The 22103-nt window shown below is 39.0% G+C and overlaps 7 protein-coding genes across 7 annotated transcripts; 4 read left to right on the forward strand and 3 right to left on the reverse strand.

The window, feature by feature from the left end:
• Positions 1–332: 332 nt before the first annotated feature.
• FPRO_03843 (uncharacterized protein) lies at positions 333–857 on the forward strand (the record flags this gene model as incomplete). Its single annotated transcript, XM_031225900.1, has 3 exons — positions 333–370; positions 632–653; positions 774–857. 3 exons carry the CDS (start codon positions 333–335, stop codon positions 855–857), a joined length of 144 nt encoding a protein of 47 aa, XP_031076490.1.
• Positions 858–5210: 4353 nt separating this feature from the next.
• Positions 5211–5831, reverse strand: FPRO_03842 (uncharacterized protein; the record flags this gene model as incomplete). Its single annotated transcript, XM_031225901.1, has 2 exons — positions 5211–5592; positions 5644–5831. 2 exons carry the CDS (start codon positions 5829–5831, stop codon positions 5211–5213), a joined length of 570 nt encoding a protein of 189 aa, XP_031076491.1.
• Positions 5832–6270: 439 nt separating this feature from the next.
• Positions 6271–8828, forward strand: FPRO_03841 (uncharacterized protein; the record flags this gene model as incomplete). The annotated part of the gene is made up of 4 exons (XM_031225902.1): positions 6271–6328; positions 6385–6460; positions 6522–7687; positions 7735–8828. The coding sequence occupies 4 exons, from the start codon at positions 6271–6273 to the stop codon at positions 8826–8828; spliced, it is 2394 nt and encodes a 797-aa protein (XP_031076492.1).
• Positions 8829–13213: 4385 nt separating this feature from the next.
• On the forward strand, positions 13214–14931 carry FPRO_03840 (uncharacterized protein; the record flags this gene model as incomplete). Its single annotated transcript, XM_031225903.1, has 2 exons — positions 13214–13457; positions 13517–14931. The coding sequence occupies 2 exons, from the start codon at positions 13214–13216 to the stop codon at positions 14929–14931; spliced, it is 1659 nt and encodes a 552-aa protein (XP_031076493.1).
• A 1701-nt stretch (positions 14932–16632) lies between these two features.
• On the reverse strand, positions 16633–18391 carry FPRO_03839 (uncharacterized protein; the record flags this gene model as incomplete). Its single annotated transcript, XM_031225904.1, has 4 exons — positions 16633–17872; positions 17932–18053; positions 18113–18160; positions 18257–18391. 4 exons carry the CDS (start codon positions 18389–18391, stop codon positions 16633–16635), a joined length of 1545 nt encoding a protein of 514 aa, XP_031076494.1.
• A 498-nt stretch (positions 18392–18889) lies between these two features.
• FPRO_03838 (uncharacterized protein) lies at positions 18890–19540 on the reverse strand (the record flags this gene model as incomplete). Its single annotated transcript, XM_031225905.1, has 1 exon — positions 18890–19540. The coding sequence occupies one exon, from the start codon at positions 19538–19540 to the stop codon at positions 18890–18892; it is 651 nt and encodes a 216-aa protein (XP_031076495.1).
• Positions 19541–20093: 553 nt separating this feature from the next.
• Positions 20094–20982, forward strand: FPRO_03837 (uncharacterized protein; the record flags this gene model as incomplete). Its single annotated transcript, XM_031225907.1, has 2 exons — positions 20094–20105; positions 20158–20982. 2 exons carry the CDS (start codon positions 20094–20096, stop codon positions 20980–20982), a joined length of 837 nt encoding a protein of 278 aa, XP_031076496.1.
• Between the last annotated feature and the right edge of the window lie 1121 nt (positions 20983–22103).

Raw genomic sequence — 22103 nt, forward strand, 5'->3', positions numbered from 1 at the left:
TTAATATAATTAATTATATAGATTTTAGATATTCTATTTTTATATAATATCTCTAGACTAGCTAGCTAAAGAGCTATTATAATTAAGGGACCTAAAAGAAGCTATAAGGTAAGGCAGGACCTTAATAACCGATTAGGCTACCTTTCTAGCTGCCTTTTTAGGCTTAAACTTAACTAGCTATAAAGAGTAGCTATAGAATATAATTATTAAAGCTAAATATATACTTAGCTTCTTCCTGCTTATATAAGGGTTAATAGGCCAGTTATAATTTAAGACTATAAAAGCAAAGAGATATATATCTGCAAATAGAGTTCTAGAATAAATGTAGGGTAATGGCGAGGTTTAAAGGAATTAGGTTAACTCTATTTATGTAAGTTAGTTAGTAAAAGCTAAATTAACCTAAAGTTAATAATGACTCCACTAATTAAATGTATATATAAGGGCATATAACTAATTAACCTTATGTCTAAGAATAGATAAAGTGATATTAGTAAAGAAGCAGTAATTTAAACTGGGGATATATTATTTATAAATCTATCTTTAGTATATATAGATTACTAACTAAAATTATCTTAAATAGAGGATTAATATTTATATTAAAATTTTAAAATATACTTATAGTATTATTAAGACTATATTATAAACTTATAATAGTATTTAAAGCCTAAATAGATAGATAAATAAAATAAATAAATTAAATACTAAAATAGTATTTATAGTATTATATTAACTATAAATAAAATAATTAAATTAAGAAACTATTATATATTTAGTTAATATATAATACTGCCTATAATAAAAGTATAAAGCTTATATTAATATATATTAATTTTAAATTTATATTAAAAACCTATTAAAATTTATATAAACCTAAAATAATTAATTTAATAGTAATAATTAAAAGTAATAATCTAAAGAATCTATATAATAAACTTTAAATAAAAGTTAAATTTATTAGAAAATAGATATAACAGTATTATAAATTTAAAAAGGTAAAAAGACCTATCTTTTTAAAGGGAGATATAATTTACGTATTTATAAAAAATATTATAATTAAATAATTAAATTATAAACTTAATTTTAAATATATTAAATTATATAAGATTATTAAAAAGGTCTTAAAGAATAACTATAAACTAGACTTATTACTAAAGGTTAAGATCTATTTTAGTTTTTATTTTTTATTACTTAAATTAGCAGTAAATATAATTTATATTAAAATATATAATAAATCTATAGAGATAGAGAGATAAAAAAGCTAAAAAGTAAAGGCAATAAGGGAAATAAAGATAGTTAATAAAAAAATAGAATACCTTATTAAATGGAAAAACTATTTAAAAAGTAAAAATATATAAAAATTACTAAAATACCTTAATAATACTTAAAAACTCTTAAAGAAATTCTATTAACTAAATTAAAAGAAAAAACCTTACCTTAATTAATAATATTAGCTATTTCTATTAATTAAGCCTCTATTATAGTAAAAGACTCTATATTTTTAATTAGTTTTAACTTATTAAGGGTCTTAATATTTTAATAAAGTATCTTAAAATTATATTTATTTAATTATTTTTATTAATAATAAAGATATATTAAGTAACTTAAATGCTTATTAATCTATTACTATTATTATAATAACTTATTTTTAATAACCTTTTCTTTATACTTAAGATAATATTTCTTAATTATAAAATAATTAGCTATATAAAATTAGTAAATATTTAAAAAAACTAAAAAAAGAGTAAATAAACCCTTAAGATTAATAATACCTTTATTATTATACTTTTAGTTATTCCCAGTTTAAACCACTGCTTCTTTATTAATATTACTTTAACTGTTCTTAAATATAAGGTTAATTAATTATATGCCTAGGTATATATATTTAATTAATAGAGCTAGTTATTATTGACTTTAGGTTAATTTAACTTTTACTAACTAACTTATATAAAAGTTAACCTAATTCCTTTAAACTTTTAAACCCTGCCATTACCCTGCATTTATCCTTAACCCTTATATAAGTAGGAGGAAGCCAAGTATATATTTGGCTTTAATAATTACATTCTATAGCCACTCTTTATGGCCGGCTAATAGGCCTAAAAAGGCAGCTAGGAAGGTAGCCTGGTTAGTTGCTAGGGTCCTGCCTTGCCTTATAGCTTCTTTTAGGTCCTTTAGTTATAATAGCTTTTTAGCTAGCTAATTTAGGGATATTATATAAAATAGAATATCTAGATCTATATAATTAATTATATTAATTAAGATATAACTAAAAATAGCTATTTTAATTAGGCTAAATTAATTCTTTAATAAGAAGTTCTTTTTAATAGCTATAGCTATTATATAAAGCTTATAGTATTTATGGCCTATAGCTTCTGCTAGTATCAATTTAATTATATTAATAAGGTTATAGTTAGTTATATAATAGGCCTGATTGGCCTGCAGGCTGTTATATATAGCAGGCATTATAATAGTGGCTATAATTGATGTTAGTAACTGTAACTAATAGTTAGGTTAGGGAATATATTTTGGAAGTGTAATAGACTTAGCCTGGTATTCTCTGTCGATAATGACCTTTTATTAAGGTTAAAAAGGTTAATCTAAGCTCTTTTAGGTAAGGTATAGGAAAAAGGCTAATACAGCTGCCAAGAGGTAAACCTACAGGCAGTATTAATACTGCTTAATTAAGGCAGCAATTGCGCCATTAAGGCAGATAAACCTTATATAATTTTAACCTTTTAAGATATAGGCCTATTATAGGGGCCTTATTGTTTAAGCCTTTATATATAAAGTTAAAAGCTTAATAGCCTTATAAGGCTAATAGTAAGGGAAAAAAAAAAAAAAAAACTTTTAGTTATAATAGATATACTGTAAATAATATTTATAATTAAAAAGGGCCTAATACTTTAGCTTTTAAGAAATATAATAACTATATAGTATAATAAGAAAGCTAGTATTTTTAATTAAAATAATTTATATATAATGGTTATAAGTAGCCTTAAATTTTAATATAATATTAAAGGAATAAGAAGAATATTATAGAATTAAATTAAGATATATTAGGATTATATAAAAGAAGTATAAATAAATAGGTCTTAAAGATAAAATTAAAGGAAAGAAGGAGATTATATTATAACTATATAGAATATAGCACTTATATTATATATACCTTATTAAATTTTACTAATTATAAATTAACTTATAATATATTAAAAAGGACTTACTATAAGCTGCCTTACTGGCTTATAATAAACTTATAACTTAACTTATAGACTTACTGTAAGCCTCTATAATATATATATATATTTATTTAGTATTAAATAGAACTTAGCTTATTAGCTATTAATAAAACTTCTTTATATTAAAAAGCCTAATATATATTACTTAATTATTAAGAAATATAGTAATTAAGCTAAGCTTAGTATATATGCCTTATATTTCTGTAAATATAAAACCTATTATAGACTAGTTTCCTGTTTAAAACCCCAACCATTATATAACTATATAGGTAAAATAGCCAGGCTTATTATTATTAATAGTATAAACTTTAATTCCCTAGTCTACTTTACTTTTTATTATTATTAGTAATAATATAATATTAATCCTAATATAATAAATAATTAAATATAATAGCTAGCCTTTTTAAACTGCAGCTTAAAAAGCTTAGCTAGGCCTATAGTTTAGGCCCCTTAAGCTGCAGTTTAAAGAGGCTAATATTAAGTAAAAAGGATTAATTAATTAACTAACTAACTAATAGATTCTACTAGCTAGTAATACAGTAATTTAGATTATAGTTAATTATTTTCTATTATTAACCTAATAATCTTAAATCAAGTTTATTTAAGTTAATTAACCTTAAGGTTAGCTCTTAATAGAGCCCTTTTTTACTAATAGTTTACTGCAAACTGCCATTAGCAGTAAATAGCCTAAATGCCTGGCTTATATAGTCAATTAGTATATATCACTATAAACCCTAACCCTACCTGCCCTTATGGTTTACGGCAAAATGCAGCCAGACTAGCAACCAGGTTTAAAGGAATTAGGTTAACTTTTATATAAATTAATTAGTAAAAGCTAAATTAACCTCTACTAATTAAATGTATATATAAGGGCATATAACTAATTGATCTTATATTTAAGAATTGATAAAGTAATATTAGTAAAGAAATAGTAATTTAAAGTAAAGAAAATAGTAAATTATAAAGGCCTTATATTAGATAAAAAATATAATTAACTTACTAAAGGTTTTATTAAATAATTTAGGTCGGTTAAACTTAAGTATTTCTTTAATCTTTTTACTTATTACTATAGTATTTATAAGGTTTTATATTTCTTAAAGTCTATTTTAATTATTAGTTACTTATTAGGCTTAAAGGTTTATAATTTCTATAAATAGTTAGTAAAACTTAACTATTTTAATAGTTATATTAATAACTTACTATTAAAATAAAGTAATTTTCTTTTTTTTTTAGAAAAGTGATTTTTATTATCTTTTATAATTTAATTAATAAGGAAATTATTAATAAAAGCAGTAAGATATTATTATATAGATTAAATTAATATAGCTATTATATTTATATTACTTTATAAAATATAATATAATTTAAATAAAAGCTATAAATATATAATAATTACTTTTTAACTATAAATAAATTAAATTATATTAAGTTTATTATTAGTAGATTATATAAAGTATAATATTAAGTAGTTATTAAAATATTATATTTCTTAATAATAAACTTAATATATATTAGGTTTAATTAATATAAAGAAGTTTTATTAATAGCTTATAAGCTAAATCTATAAAAATATAAATAAATATAAACTATATATTGCTATTTATAAGGTATTTATTAATACTTTTATTAAAGATTAAAATATTAACCTTTTAGTCTTAAACTAATATTATAAAGTTCTTAGTTCTATTTTAATTAATTAAACTAAATAGACTAAAAGACATTTATTTAATTTAGTCCTAATTGGTAGAGTTTAGTAGAGAAATTTATATGGCATACGTGACGTAACCGCGAGGGTCGTAATAAGAGGCTAGGTTATAAATTATCTCGTAGCGCGATAAGGCATGACCTAACAGGAATTTGTCGCCATCTTAGGATTGGTATAAAGCTTTTTATAGTATAATGTTCTGATATTCACAGAGTTAACTCATTAAATACAGGCCACAGCCAGATCGTTTAAATAATCTATCCGCCAGATCCCTATATATATACAGCAACGCCAAGACTAAATGCGATGCTGAAAACCAAAATCTTTCTCAAACTGAATTGGTACCTGACTCCGTCATTCGATTCCGTCGGGTTTAGATCCGGGAGCGAAGCAGTTGGTGTTCCATAAAAGGTCAATGTTTCGGGCTCATGATATCCGGTCTTGCGAGGCATGTCGAACGTGAGTGTCGAGGATAAAGTCGTCTTTGGTTCTGGCTCCGGCACCTCTATAGTCTTATTCCGCTCCTTTTGCTCAGAGATAACGCTTGACGGAATTGGCGCAATAGTGAAGCCCTCGTTGCTGCATATTTCGGTAAAGTTCTGGGAATCGGCTACTACCTCCGTGAGGCCCAAGGCGTACATGCAATAGCGACACCTAGAGGAAGGAATGTGAGTACTTCTCCTTGCATCGGCAACAGCAACTCACGCTCTGCTCGTCGGAACCCATCCGGATGTGCAAATGCATTCGTAGTAATCGGCGCCGTTCTCATCGCCACAGCCGCGATCTATGTCGTTGAATGCACCGCAAATAGAGTCTTTCCCAGAGCAGTACTCGTGGGGAGTCAGTATCGAGGTTGCGGATGCCCGGGCGTACCAAGCCAGCGCTGCGCTCATGTTTGGATGCTTTTTGCCAAGATATTCTCAACGAAGTGAAGAGAAGACATTGATCTCTCACGGCTTCACAAGGCTCACACAATGTCTCATCAAAAAGCAGCATCATGTGGACGCAGACCCTCTTAGGGTCTTGCCTGTTTTAGAAGCCCTTTTTCCGCTTCTACTCTAGGCCCGGGCAACAATTGCGCCGTCTGACGCTGTTTTTGACGACTGTCCACCTTTGTCTGCCTGACCTACAGAGTTATTACGGTAATAGGAAGGCCAGCCGACATTGACACATCAAGCTAGTAGTAAGCTTAACAACCCAAGTGGGCCACAGACCTTGGCAGCGATGATCAGGAACCACTGCTATTTGTCTCTGGTAGGCCGAGGCATAGACAGAAAAGCTGGTGAATTCCTATTTTTCGTTTTCACCGGCTCTCAACAATCATCTTTCAGGATGGTAGACCTCACAATTGGGCAAGTTGCAGCCATTATCGCCTTCGGCATCGTCATTGGTAAGGAATCCTCCGGCTTATTGTCATGGAACTGGACTAATGAGGCTTCTATCCAGCTCGCGCTTTGTGTCCGACAATTGGAACCTTTATTCTTGCCGGACACCTTCGCGATCGTGAAACGGTAGCTACATGGTAAGTTATGGACCGACTTTCTCGCTCCTTGTTATCTCATGCTGACGTTGTCTCAACCAAGGACCGTTGCAGCAAAACATCTGCAAAGCTCTTACTGGCCACTTGTGCTTCGGTCTGATGCAATCAAAGACCACGGAGTTCGCAAGCCCGTCGTGTTAATCTCGCTACTGCTGCCATTTCTCAGCTTCCTGATTGCCATAGTCGGAGTAGTAACACCTCTTGGTCTCTATGAGTCCAACGAATTAAGCTCCAAAGCTGTCAAAGCTGACTTTGAATACATGCGGGACTCAAGCACTTTCTACACTAGCATGACAACCCGTGATGATAAACCCTTCACCCGAGTATGCAGCCTTAATGGATGCTATGTTCCATGCCCATACACCTCAGACGTTACTGTCATTGAAACAGATGGTTTGTCAAGCAATTGTAGCTTGCTCGGGACCATAGATCCAGCTGTGCCTAATATTCTGCGCGAGATCTACACCAGTGGCACTCAGTACGAGAGAACCACGATCTCCAACTACTTCGACATCGAGTGGCGTCAGACAACGACGCAGTACGACCGCCAGCTGAATGACGGTACGCCAATCGCTTCTGGAATTTACCGGCGTCTTGAGACCATTTCGCTCCTGGATGATGTGCGCGCCGTTGAAGGGTTAGTTGTTGATGCAAAGGAGGGCAGAATTGGCTTCCGGAATCACACTATTCCATCTGGCTACCCTCTCGGGGTTACGTGGACAGAAGATCTCTTATTCTGGGAACCCGATGTCGAGTGTGTCAACACAAACACGACATTTGACTTTGAGATAACAACGAGCTCTCAAACAGATGCTGGCGTCTCTGTTTCTAAACTTCGTCTTACCGATAGAGGCGGCTTTGTCAACATGAATACGACTGCTCCGTTAGATGATCAGCGCAACGGGGTCAATCAGCCCGACCTGAACACAAGAGCGTACCAGGCTGCGTGGGCTACTAATGCTTTCTCTATGATGTTCATGAACATCTCAAATGCCGGAGATCAAGACAAGGATGTTGAGCCTTTCGCATATATAAAGTCGAAAATTGGAAAAGAGTTCAAGATGCCGAAGCTGGATAATGACGCCACGTACCAAACACTTCGTCTCACGAACGACTTTGGCGACCATCTTCCAACGAGTGCAACTAGCAACGCCGATAATCTATACGAAAATCCATGGAATATTACTAGAGACCACTTTACTGGAATTAGTAAGAATTATTTGTATCGCTTAGCAGGCATCGCTCACAACTTTCAGGAGATCTATGCCAGGGAACTCAACCTGATGCGTCGGCCAAACTGAACCACACCTTCGTCATATGTAACCTCATTAGAGGCACCCCTCAAAGGGTTGACGGTGGTCCGGAGAACGTTTTTGACGACAAAAGTAAATGGTCGTCTTCGTTGTATGCCTGTGCTTCAGCTGTGAAGGCCACCGTCAAAAGCGTCACGTTCTTCTACAACGGCACAGACGCGAGTTCTGACAACCTTGTGGTCAAGGAGATCAAAGAAAAGGAGTACGCTTCGGAGGGCGACATGCCACTATGGGGCGTTGAGGATTCTCCGCTTGAACTCGAGGTGTTCCAACCCATTTGGGGCATCGTTGATCCTGCATACGACAAGTTCCAAAACATCTCAACAGTCCGTGCCAAATCGCTTTATCTTCTCGGATCAGGCTCTTCAAGCCAAGTACGATGGGAGCTTGACCCCGGATTTGTGCATAGAAATCTGCCGGCTTCGATTGCCCCCATCGGTGCTTTCATAACCATCTTCTCTTCGGTAGCCAATAGCCTGTCTCCCAACGACGTTGTCGGCAAGACAAGTATGAGCCTGTGGCTGAAATGGCGGGATTTGTCGAGGTCCCCAGATTCCGCCTCGACTATTCTAAAACTGCTCTGGACTGACTTTGTCGCGTCGGCCGTGGTTGGAACAAAAGGCGTGCTGGGGGCAAGGAATGCACAGCCGGAACACGCAGCGGATGTGTCTGTCGTTCCACTGGTGCACAGAATCCGGTACCGATGGCGATACGGTATACCCGCATTCCTGCTCCTCGCGTGTATGGCAATCATCGCAGCCGTGGCGGCTTTGTCGCTCTTGACTGGGCGGTCAAACATTGAGAAGATGCGTTACTGGGTGAATCAGACATCGCTTGGTCGTGTACTAGCGAGCCTGTTTTATCCGCAGTCAAGCAATTTTGCGATGTCTACCACGGATTGGAGCAAGAACAATGCCAAAAAGTACGTGGACTTGGGCAAAAACAAGCCCATAGCTAGTGTGGAACCACAGCCACAAATCATAGCTAAGGACCCCTCCCCAGAGAAAACTAAAGCTTCAGAGATATATAGAGGGTAGAAAGGTTAATATAAGATTACTCCATTCTATATTATATTAGATATTAATATATCCCACTACTAAGTATAATAAATCGGTAAGTGCAATAAATCAGTAAATACCTATACTATATAGCTAAAAGTTAAAATATTCAATTTTTAAATATTAACTATATAATATATATAATAAGCAAGCAAGATAGATAAGTAAGTAGGATAAAAATCTTAACCTTCTTAAAATAAATTATAATATAAATATAATAAACTATCTAATTAATTAAAATTAATTACTATAATTATTACTTATTACTAAATGCCTCTAGAACTACCTAATAGGTCTTTATATTATACTTAATTATACTATATATACTATATTATTAAATACCTAGCCTAATTAATCTTTTTTAATTACTACTTTTTAATAATTTAGCTAATATTTATACACTTATATCTATTTAATTAATTAAATCCTAACCTTTCTATATAATTAAGCTCTTTCTATTTTATAAATATATCCTTTTTACCTTATACTGCTAGCTAAATATATTATTTGCCTTATAAAACTTTTAGTATTTAGCTTTTAATAAGGCAGTCTTTTATATATTTCTTATAACTGCCTTTATAAAAGACTAAAGAGCTTTAAGGATTAACTCTAGAAAGCTACTATAATATCTTTTAATTTAACCCTAAAGGTATTTAGACTATAATCTAGCCTTAAAGACTATTATTAAAGTCCTTAAAGTCTAAGCTTAAGCTTATTAGGCTATCTCTTTAATAGGCATTAAAGTCTATAGCTATATATTAAGCTTTAAGATTATAACTTTAAGGTTAAAAGAAATAAGTCTAGTTTCTTTAAAACCCTCTTTAATATTTAATTTAATTATAGTCTTTTAAAAGGCAATATAAAAGGCTAAAAAGAACTTAAGCTTAAAAATATAGGTTATAGACTATTTAATTAATTACTTTATTTTTTAATTATATACCTTTTTTAATAGCCTAAAGTACTTAATATTAAGTAGCTATAATAAATATAAAGAATAAAGAAGTATATAAAGTATAATAATATTATTAACTTTATAATATAGTTAAAAATTAATAAATTAATAATTTTTATAGCTATTAAAGATTAAAAGATAATAAATATTAATTAATTAATTAATTATATATTAATTAAAGTGCTTTAATTTATTAAGGCCTATTTTATTATCTATCTAGCTATTTAATATTATAGTAATAACTTAAATACTTAAAAGGTTACTATTTTAATACTAATTAATAAGGTAATATTAACCTATAATTACTAAATATAGATTAATTACTTAGCCTTTTATATTAATTACTTAAATTATAGTAACCTATTTTTAATTTTTAACCTAAATTAATTTTAGGTTTTTATATCTTTTTAAGCTAGTAATTACTATATTACTTAATATTATGCCTATTATAAAGCTAATCTTATTAAAATTCTAAATATTATTTAATTAAATACTATACTTTATAATTATATTTTATATAAGCCTAAATTAATTATAAATAGTAATTAAATCTTTATATTAAGCTCTTTAATAGTTATATTTATAAAAAGAATATATTTTAAGCTATAGTTATTACTTAATAAAATTAATAGCCTAGCACTTACTAATTAGTAGGATATTATATTTAATAAGTAGTTAATTTACTATTTCCTTAATATTATAATACTAATAGGGAAATCCTTATAAATTTAGGTCTAAAATATATTTAATTATAACCTATTTCTCCTAATTATTTAGTTTTTAATTATTAGGGATATAATTAATATAAGCCTAATAACCTTAAGATTAGTAATAGAGGGTCTAAAAGGAGATATTATAAAGAAATATAACTTATTATAGACTTAATTTTAGGTCTTTTTAATAGGCCTAAAATATAAGATTAATATAAGCCTTAATAGTAGATTATAATATATTATTTAATTAAAAATTAATTAATTAGATAGTATTAATATAAGGTAAGGGATTTTTATCTTACTTATTTATCTATCTTGCTTGCTTATTATATATATTAATTAAGTAAGGCCTAACCCTAATGGCATCTCTTATATTATTTAGTAGCTAATAAATTAATTTTAATAAAATATAAAACAATATTAATATAATATAGGGCAGCTAATAAATTAAATTTAAAGTAATTAATAAACTTTAGTCTATCTATAAAATATAATATAATCTTTATAAGAAATTATAAATATATAAACTTTAACTATAAGGTTATAATTAAATGTTTTTTCTCTTAAATAAATACCTTAAATATAATTAATTGCTGAATTTAATTATAAATATTAAATTTAATATATATTAGTTAGTAAGTATAGCCTGTTATAACCTAAGCAGGCCTCTATATATACCCTATATTTTCTTTTAATTAATAACTTTCCTACTAAAGACAATTAGCGCTAAGACTTTGTAATTATAGTTAATTCTATATAATTAATACTAATCTACTAAAATTAATATTACTATTATAATAACCTTACTAATCTTATTAAATTAGCCTTAATATATATATATTTATTTAGCATTAAATAGAACTAGCTTACTAGCTATTAATAATACTTCTTTATCTTAATAAGCCTAATATATACTATTAACTATTAAGAGATATAACCTTTATTAATATATTCAGTTTAATGCCTTATATATTTTATATATATAAACTTAATATAAATTAGTTTTTCTATTTAAAACCTTAAATTATTATATATTAATAGCTCTTATTTAAGATATATTATATTAAATAATTAAGTAATATTATAATATTAAGATATTTAGTAATCGCGGACACGCTGCTGCCGCCTCCGGTTTAGCGGCACCGCCCAAACAGGCAAGGCGCGCGTGCCGCACACCCGCTCAACAGCACATCACGTGACTTCATGTATATAAGACAAGAATCTCCTCCGACCCTGGCAACATGTATCTTTGACCTATGCTTCTTGTCATGCTCTGCCCGTTTGCATCCACCATTCTCCCTCTTCTGCAAGCATCGCTGCCTTCAGCCCAGCTCCCTTCGCCCATCCTGCCACGTCATCGTTCTCATCTGGAACGAAGTTCTCTCGCCAGAGGGATTGACTATCGCGACGCTTGCATCCCCCCCAACGCCAGATTGCAGAGGGAATGAGACATGTTCTAGCATTTGTTTTCCATTCTATCCTCTCACTTTATTATTCACTCTACGCTGTGTCTCATACGTCTTCCTTTCCCGTCCTCTTCTCTCAGAATCTAATAACCCAACAGTCTAGAGAGCGTTCCCCAGGTTTGGCCGCCTCATAGTAGTGTGATGATTCTCAGGCAGCAGCAGAGCATCTCACGGCAGTGGTTTCTCTTGTGAGGCCTCCAGACGACGCCCATCCAATGGCAGAAATGCCGCAGTGGCCTATCGATGCCCCCTGCTGCATGATGGAGGATGGTGCCATCTCGGACTCGCCTCCTAAGCCTGGTACGGGTGGCTCCAGAGGCCTCTGGCACAAACTTGCTCCCCAATTGGTTCCCTCGGCGGGTGGGGCGGGTGAAGCGTCTGATCACGGGTGGCTCGACGGGGCCCGAGTCACCAATTCCCTGTTCAGGGTTGCCAAGACTACCCGCCGCTTGGGCGGAACTTCCTTGATAACTTCCTGTTGGTCCTCGGCTCACCCGTTTCCGTGCTGATCAGGATGGCTCAGCCGCTTCAGAAACGGGGCAAGCCAGCATGCCGAAAAGGATGATTGGGTGAGAAGGAGGAGAGGAGAAGTGGGCGCGCGCACTACGGCGAGCCGTTGGTGTTGCACGCATGCAACCTCCGTTAGTCTCGCTGTTGCGGGATTATGAGACGTTCATGACGGCATCTCGACGTCTCTGAATGGCTCAAAAGGTTCCCGGCTGTGACGATCAACATGTGCGGGCGCAGCGTCGAGCTTCATCACGGTCAGGCGGAAGAGCTAACACTGCCGGAAACTCCTATCCCCGATGCTGTCTGACCAACTGGAGATCACGCATTTTGCGTGAACAGCCTAACAGCCATCAAGACCTGCCTCATATGGCATCTCCGAGGGCTCTGCCTTGCCAGCGAGTGACGTGGATCCCTGATGATGTGCGAGAAGATGAAGCGAGGAGGGAATCATCTGTCCAGCACAACTGCATCGGTGTGGCCCGGCAGTGGAATGGTTGGCACAAAGGAGAAGCGGTTACGCGTCTGCCTCCTTCTGACTCAACCTGGACTTGGAGAAATGGGAAAACGGCAGTAACACACCGGGCTGAGCTCCTTCGGACAATGGGACTCGTGTGGTTCAGCTGCGAGCATATAAGCTGGACAACTCTCACCCATTTTCAGCTTCACCATCCTGTCAGAGTAACCGCCATATCGCTTGACTTCTAAACACGCAGCAACTCAAACATGATTTCGACAACCTCTGATAGTGGGCAGCAGAGCTTCACTCCCCCTGCTTCTCGAGCAGTCGCTGTATCCCTGAGCGACAAAGAGGCAGACTTGTCGGCTGATGGAAAATCCAAGGGCGATGCTATTTGGATTTCTTCCGACGACGATTCTGATACGGAAGATGAAGGTGACGATGAGGGTCGAGATCTCGACCATTCGCAATCATGCACAACATCTACGACCAGCATCGCAGACCATTTGGGTAAGTTTTTTTTAACACTATCATCCTTTCTGGCATAAGCTCTAACAGCCTGTTTATAGATAGCACGAGTACCAAACACAGTCTAATTGAGTCGGAGGCCGCCATCGGTGTGGACACTACGCCAGCAGTATCTCCAGCTCTAGGAGAGGACAGCCCAGATTGGACACATAACTTACACATGGGTCCCCTTGCTGATCCTGAACCGAATCAACAGTCTCCTTATCAGACGAATCGCACGTTCGCTGGAGATGCGACGGCATGTACAGATGTCAGTTTTAACATCTCGCCTACAAGCCCTGGGAGTCAGCCACATCGGAGCGTGTCGGAAGAACAACAGCTTGCCACCGGAGCCACCAGCGAGCCGGACATTATGATGGTCGATGCTCTCTCCGACGAACGTTCCAGCGATGGTGCACAGAGTACTCCCACGTCCCCTTTGATGCACGCATACAGTCAAATTGCTGCAGGCGTTGGAGAAGTGGCTCACATGCCGTTGCACGATAGCGAAGAGTGTGCGAGCACATCGCGCGATGATGCCATTTCTAGAGCCCACACTCCATCCCCCGTGAAAAGCCTGCCACTCGAATCACAACACGAGCAAAATTACGACCACATCAGCTGCAAATTCAGCGATGCTGAGTCCGAGTCCTCAAAAGCCGAACCCGGATCGCCATTTGGAGCCCCACTATCTCCACTGTCTCCCCCATCTCAGGAGTTGTCCCCCCGGCGCCGTTCTCGTCGCAGATCCTCACATGCACATGAAACGGTGCAAGATAAGGACAGAGACGTAGATACTGAAGGCTCTGGCAGTGAGGATGACCTCGATATTCCAGAATGTGTGCGTGACAAGGACTATTGCCCTTCACCAAATCAGGGGCATGGTTCTGGAGACGACTCCGATGATGGACAGCACTGTCACAAACGTCGCAAGGCGTCTGGATCTCCTTACAGCTCGGTTCGCAGTACCCCCACCAGTGCCCGGGATTCTCGCCAAAGGAAGCGATCCACAAGAGCCGTCGGACACTCATTGAGGGAGCGTGGCACGCCGGCACTCGGCTTGTTGAGTCGAGCATCATCGCACGCAAGATCTATTCCCTCTGATGCCAGTGCGTTTGTTGCTCAGTTTCAGGAATGGCAGCTCGAGAATGTTTCAATGAAACGCATTACAGAAAATGGCAAGACTACGTTTCAATTCCAGTTTGAGTGGCCCCTTTGCGCAAATCATCCGCATGCCACCAGCATGAACCCCGATTCAGCCCGCTCGGTCCTGACGAGAAAAACAACTAAGCAAGATCTAGCAAGACGGGTAAGGTATTCAGATGATGAAGATAACTTCCTCATACAACTGAAGGAAGTGGAGCAGCTTGGGTGGGCGGAGATCCGTCAGCGTTTTGCTCAACGTTTCCCCGGACGAGGAGGCTCGGGCCTGCAAGTGCACTACTGTACGAAACTCAAGGATCGTGGGAGAACTTAATATCATCACGCTCTTCTAGGTCGGGGGACTTAAGTGGGATGTACCTTAAGAGCCAAGGAGTGCTGCAATACTATTGGGCTAAACGAATAGCATCTACCATGAGCATCAAGCTACGCACTATGGCCGCAGGTATAGATCCGAGGCATGCATGCATGCTCTCCAAATCACCCAGTTGGCAACTCCAAGAGGTCATACACGCATGTGACCAGGGACACGGAGGGAATAAGGATATGGATGGGGTGTGATATAAACGCCTGCCTGGTCTTTAAGAGAACTTGATCACCGGTACACGAGCTGAACGACAGCGGATAGCGACTCTACCAAATTAAATAATAGATGTTAATAGCGTGGTATGTTAGGCTTTTTTCGATAGGGCATCAAAATTCCATGAAGTTCCCTTATCCGCGACTTGGGCTGACCTTTATTAACGAGTGGGAGAGCTCTAACAATTTGCTATCCAGTGATTGGCGTACATACATTGTACCCGGTATCATAGTCCAACATATAACAGAGAGGGCTTCATCTGAGCTAAATACCATCGTCTATATATCTTTTGAAGCCCTCTTTGAAGTCCTATGAGCCTACTCCAAGTAACTCCAACTCCTCTGCATCTAACGATTCCTGATGGCATTCCCCACTTCAGAGGTTCTGGGCTACCCAGACATCTTTGCAATGAATAATAAACGTGGCCGTTCTATTCCTGGCAACAGCCTCCCCGTCTCCAGAATTTCAAACGTCTCTAAGCCCCACGAAACATATAAGCAAGCGACCTAACTACTCCAGACGCTCTTCTACCACCAGCATTGAGCTTACAGTACGGCGCTGAGAAAAGTGAAGACCGCAATCAAACATCCAGCAAGCCCGCATGCGTAACTTCCCGCGGTCAACGCAATCTCAAGGCTCGGGGTCAAAGCTGCAGCAATAGCAATGATGCATAGGCTACTTGAAAGGCTGAACCCAATCAATATTAGCAGGTACCGAATATGCCAGCCCTCAACTAGCAAGAATGCCAGTATTGTTTTGCCATAAGGATCGGCAGCATCGCTATATGTGTCGTATTGTAGTTCTCTAGGGTTAAGGTAAAGCATGAGAGTTATGTCTGAAATTTGGGGTGTTTTTCACTCACTCGTATGAATGGACAACAACTCTTCTCAAAAAGGCCAAACTGTCTCTGTCAACACCATTCTGCCAGTAGAATTTGAGTATTGATGGCAGCCATTCATAGTCCAATCGTTGTTGCGAGAGCCTTCGGACTTGGTTGGCTTTGCAGTAAGGGCCGTTCAAGTTGTAGGCAGCGTTTGGGCAATCGACTCCACAATCTTCATCGTGTGATTCCCCATTCACACCTATTCCGCATTCCCACGGTTCAATGCCATCCGCTTCTATATCAATAGCCCTATTCAACCGAAATTTGGCCGCCATAATCGACATATAAAACGGATACTCGGATTTGTGGTAGCCTGCTTGCTGGTCGATCGACCTTCATCAGTCGCACCTAGGTTATGCCAACATCAGCATCTGCGCCGTTGCAGAAACAGCCTAGATATGACTGCAAAATCAAGTGAAGATAAGACCTTCAACCAAATATTAGATTATAGCATTCAGGATTATATAAACACGAAACATTCCACAACACTCGCTATATGAACGTTTTCCTAAAGCTCAACAAGGGGTTAAGCACCACAGACAATATGGCGGTCGCTAAGTGAGCGTAACTGCATACCAGATGAGGCCTAAGACGGCGCCCATGATGATAATAACCGGAGGGCTCAAGTTGAATGAGTAGCCGAAGACAAAGCTCGATGCTGTCACAACAACCCACCATGGCTCCTGTGCCAGACTCGTTCCCTGCTGAAAACTTTCAGCAATATATCCGATTTGCCACAAGCGATAAACCGCAGTATAAATGAGTCCCACAGCACCGGCGTTGACACCCCTGAGAAGGGACTTAACCCACCTCAGACCACGGATAGCGCTCCAAATACCCATTGTACCATGAACTGTAATAAGACCAGGAGCAAATATGCCAATAAACCCAAGTGTTGCTCCGACGGCCGAATTGTATCCACCATTAATTGCTGTCAAAGCGCCTAGGTATACCGCAAAGTTGAAGTTGGGACCGGGAAAGCTCTGTTGGATCGCAAGGCCGATAAGGAAGTCGCGCGGACTAACCCAGCCTTCAGCAACAACATATTCGCGGAGCAATGGAATGACAACAGGACCTCCGCCAAAAATAATGGTCCCTGCAAGGTACATATTGGCGAAGAAGCTGAAAAGGTACGTCCTGACCCGCAATTTGCCACGAAGGACCATAATCACAATGAAGGTGATGAGAAAGAAGACAATAATGCCAAGGCCAAAGGCCCAAGAAAAGTTGAGGGACCGCTCTGGTGGGATAACGCGTGGTTCTGAGTCAGCATCTGAAGGTGAATTCTCGGTGATTGGGAGCGTCTGCGCATTGTTTTCCTGGCTCGTGCGGGATACCACGCCATCGTGTTCCCTGGTAGTGCCGAACGATGCAGCAGTGGTAGTGGCATTATTGTCCTGATCGGCAGATCGCCCCTGCGGAAGTTCGATGGACTCCGGCTCTTGTGCCCTAAGCCGTTTTGTGGGGTTCTTCATCAAGCCGACTATAGTCTTGATAGGGCCATGAAGCCAGCGATAGTCATGGACGACGGTTGCACAGCCGGCCACGAACATCAGAAGAGGAAAGTACCAGAGCGCATTGTACAGAATCCCGGCCGCACCTCCAAGCAAGACGAGTATACGAGTTATTTTATCAGTGATGGCTTTTTCTGATAGTTGAACAGCAGCGACTGCGATAATGCCCACAGTTGAGGCGTTGAGCCCGGAGAGAAGTGCATAAACGGGTCCGGGAAGAGTGTCTCCAATATTGGAGACGCCAATAGAGAGACCATACATTCCCAAGGCCCCAGGCAAGCTAAGGAAGGAATTAGTTACTTCGGTAAGGAGAGTGCCTGTGTGTTTGCGGTTGCCTACCTCCAGATGAAGAAGCTCAGTAAAGCAGGAAGAAAACCATCATGAATCAGGTTAATGCAGTAGTGCATCTTGGTGCTGCCAGGGCCAGAGAAGGCCTGGCAGACGCTGAAGAGTTCCTGATACTGTATCTCGATCAGCGTTACTGTTCTTACAAATAATCCATCCAATGATATTTGCTTACCACTTGATCATCGATCCATTGCAGCTTGTCAACAAATTTGTCTTGGAACTGGGACAGGGGAGGGTATTCGTTAGCGCTTATCATTTCTTAATGCTTAGATGTGCCGTCATGTTCTCATCGTTAGAGAATTGTACATGTACTTACGATTTTGAAATGCACTGGGGGGCCGCCGAAGGATGTGAAACCTAGGTGGTAATTGGTGCTAATAGTATTCCAAAACTTGGCCTTCAGATTACCAGGTCGCCAACTTCCCAGAACCATACCAGACCGGATCGCCATCTGGAAATTATTGCAGCAAAGCGATGTATATCGAAAGTCGGCAGAATCTTACTGGAACCATTGAACAAGCAGCTACCTTTTAAATATAGATAAATACCAAATTTAAAGATTCTGTCGAAACCATCGGGGCGCAGTTGCATTAACCAATCATCGGCTCCATACATAGCACATGGGGTTACTGAATTGCAGCTACCCCACATTCCAATAAGTTAATTTCGCCTAGAGCCAATCAATCTGAGGGGGTGACTGGGACCCCAGAAACAAATGACTCACGCCGATTATCACCCCCCCCCCCCCACAATCGAGAATGAGGTTATGGGAATAGCAGTGGTGGACTTATTCATCCTGCTACAAGAGAGACAAGACAGGCATCGAAGTTATTATTATAACGACTTATTTTTGGGGTTCTTATTAGAGCCTTAAGCTACAATTATTACATAAGTCACATCACGATCGGCAATCTGATACTTCGATTCCGAGATCAACCAAATATATAGTTTATTCAATAGGCTTCAATACAGCTTCACCATTAACCCCATCAGCAATCGCAAAGGTCCTCCAGTCTGCCTTGGGAAGATCAATCGTCATATCTTCGCAAAGATACTTCATGAATACGCCATGTGTGATAATGACAACATTTTTCGGCATATTCGCGAGATCTTCGCTCCCGTGGATGTCTTGAACCGTGTCCCGCAACGTCTCTCGGAATCTTTTGGCTCGTGCGGCAACGGCAGAATCGTTGGCCGCGTGAGGACCGCCCTTGGCATACCAATCCTCAGCCAAGACGCTGAAGTCAAGGAGCGGAAAAGCTATCTCAAGCGCAGAACGTTTGGATCCGGTGTCACAGGGAAGGTCGCTTCGCTCCTGTAGGTCCTGGTCTATAATGAGACGGGCCCCTTCTTCGTTGCCATTATTCTTAAGGTATTGTTTGCTTAAGATATGGGAGAAGCCAGCCAGTGTCGTCTGTAGGGTGCGCGTGAGTGGAGAAGTGAATATTACTGCGATTGACTCTGGATGAGGGAACGTATCGGCTAGGGCCGATGCTTGAGAAAGACCCAATGAAGTGAGAGGTGGATCTCTTTGTGAGAAGTCTTTTGAGACATTATGTTCCGATTCTGCATGTCGAACTAGATAAACTACATGGGACATGGTGCTTATTCGAATTTTGAGAATGATGTTGCGTGAGGAATTTCACTACGTGTAGGTTCTCCTTTAATACAAGCAATGCGGGGTGAAAACGTGATTAAAGCCCAGCATAACGTCACTACCCTGGCTCAGAGCTATTGACCCCATGTTTTGATCCATTGATGCCTTAGGCTGTTCGGAATCTCGTTGATGGTCGTAGAGATGATGATTTTCTTCTTCCCTTTGTTTTATTTTGCACTTGTCGGTGCCCATTTTGATCTCTACTGCATTGAATGGAAAAGAGTAGCCCGTCTGGTAAGGACTTGTAAAGCACTTGCCTTGAAAGCGTAACTCTGCTCACAGATGCTTCCTTAAGGCGTTGGTGGGCCCACAGGAGCCGGTCTCCTGTTAGGCTTGGCCCACAAAAACCACCATCGTTGTTGCACCTTTCATCAAGATTTTCGAGCCGGGTCAAGTTATAACAAACCACAAGAAGCCACAACCCAAACATATAGGTTACGCTATCTTGTCTGTCATCCCTACGAATTAATACGTCAAACTCAAGGTCTAAGGCAAAATGCCCCGGAAGGTATGCTGCACAAGTCAACATGGGTAATTGCCACTCACCATTTACTTTGCAGAATAAAACCGCAGCCTCTATTGCAGAAAATCGCGAAGCTCAGCGCAGGTCCAGAGCCCGGCGGCAAGAACTGATTGCAGATCTACAGAGTCGATTAGAAGAGTACGAACGGATGGGCGTAGCGGCCTCTATAGAGATGCAACGCGTTGCTCAGGCCGTCAACGTCCAGAACCAACGCCTAAAGAACTTGCTTGGCGTGTACGGGGTCTCGGAAGATGAAATTGAGCAATATCTATCCTCCCCCGAGGAAGACCATCGGGCATTGAATGCTCGACACCGATGCAACACATGTGGACGTTTATTGCAAACAAGAGACATTTCGACGGATGATCCGTCCCAGAGCTCCTTTGGGTCTGCATTAAGCATGGCTGGAGACGCGGTGCCGATCTTCGCGTCGGTGTTGTCAAGTCCTACCCTGCCGACGCCTGGCCGAAAACAACCGTCATCTACCGAGCCACAGATCGAATCGATACAACCCCGAGAAGAAAATGAAAGAGTCTTCATGCTTCAAATAGAGGAACAAGGATTTCACCATCAAATGCATGCGGCAAACAGGCTTGACAACACAACTGCCGACAGTTCCTCAACCCCAACTGGCATGCTCTCTCTGCTCTCTGACTCTTTCGATTCATCAAATTCCATCATCCATTCTTCTAACCATTCGGAGCCGCTAGAAACCTCGTGCGACAAAGCGGCAGAAATACTTGTTGAACTTCACAACCATACAGATCCATCGTGGGCTCGTTTGGCCCTGGGGTGTTATGGAGATAACAGCTGCTCTGTCAAGAACACCAAAATCTTTCAGCTCATGGATCATATCCATTAGGCGCACGTCGACGTCAATGTGGAGTTTTGCTACTTTAAAGAACGCTGGAAGCATATTATTATTGCTCGATTCTCAGATTTCATGTCGAGAAGACTGGGCGAAACCAAATAATCTATATATTAATACCCATAGAAGAATTTACACCATATCCCCGAAGCCGCATTATCGGTGAAAGTTTGGCTATCACCCCTTTACTTCCAACCCCATCTGTTGGCCATCCAGCGAACGGCATATACCAAGCCTACCAAGACTGGGACTTCGATGAGCGGACCAACGGTGGATGCCAGGGCTTGGTCGCTGTTGGGGCCAAAGGTCGCGACCGCCACCGCGATAGCTAACTCGAAGTTATTGCTCGCAGCAGTAAAGCTCTGCGTAACCACCATGGAGAGCCGGAAGCCGAGCAGTCTGCTGATCCAGAAAGTGACAAAGAAGATAAGCACGAAATACACAATCAGTGGCGCTGCTACCCGGACGACCGATACAATCTGGTGAATAACCTGTCTGCCTTGGGATGCAAATAGAACGAGAATGGTGTAGAGTAGGCCGATGAGAGACCAGGGTGCGAGAAACTTGAGAAAGGTCTGCTGATACCAATCCGGTCCAGCGACCTTACGAAGGACGATTCGCGTGATGACGGCTGCTCCAAGGGGGATGCCCAGGAAGACAGCCACACTTGTAGCAACAACGCTGTAGGATACATCAATCGTACCCGACTCGTGACTGATGATGCGGATGAAGAAGACGGCCATGGGGGCGAAGAGAACCATCTGGAGTATTGAGTTGATAGCGACGAGGATGGCACAGTATTCGTCGTTGCCGCCAGCGATACCGTTCCAAATAAGGACCTGAAGGCAAGGTGTCAGTATCGTTTGTAAATGTCTGAAGGCGACAGATAAACGAACCATCGCAATACATCTCCCAAGACCCACGAGAATAAGACCGGTGCGAAGCTCCGGCTTGTCAGGGAGAAAAGCCCAGGCCAGGGCAAGCTAGGAGAAACGTCAGTATGCTGTCTGTGAAAGGAGGCGGACTGGGACGGAATTCACCATGAGGAATGGAGCAACGATCCAGTTGACGAAGATGCTAAAGCAGATCTGCTTCCACATCTCCCTGTGGGAAAA

This window comes from Fusarium proliferatum, assembly GCF_900067095.1.
Source record: "Fusarium proliferatum ET1 genome assembly, contig: FPRO_scaffold002, whole genome shotgun sequence".
NCBI lineage: Eukaryota > Fungi > Ascomycota > Sordariomycetes > Hypocreales > Nectriaceae > Fusarium > Fusarium proliferatum.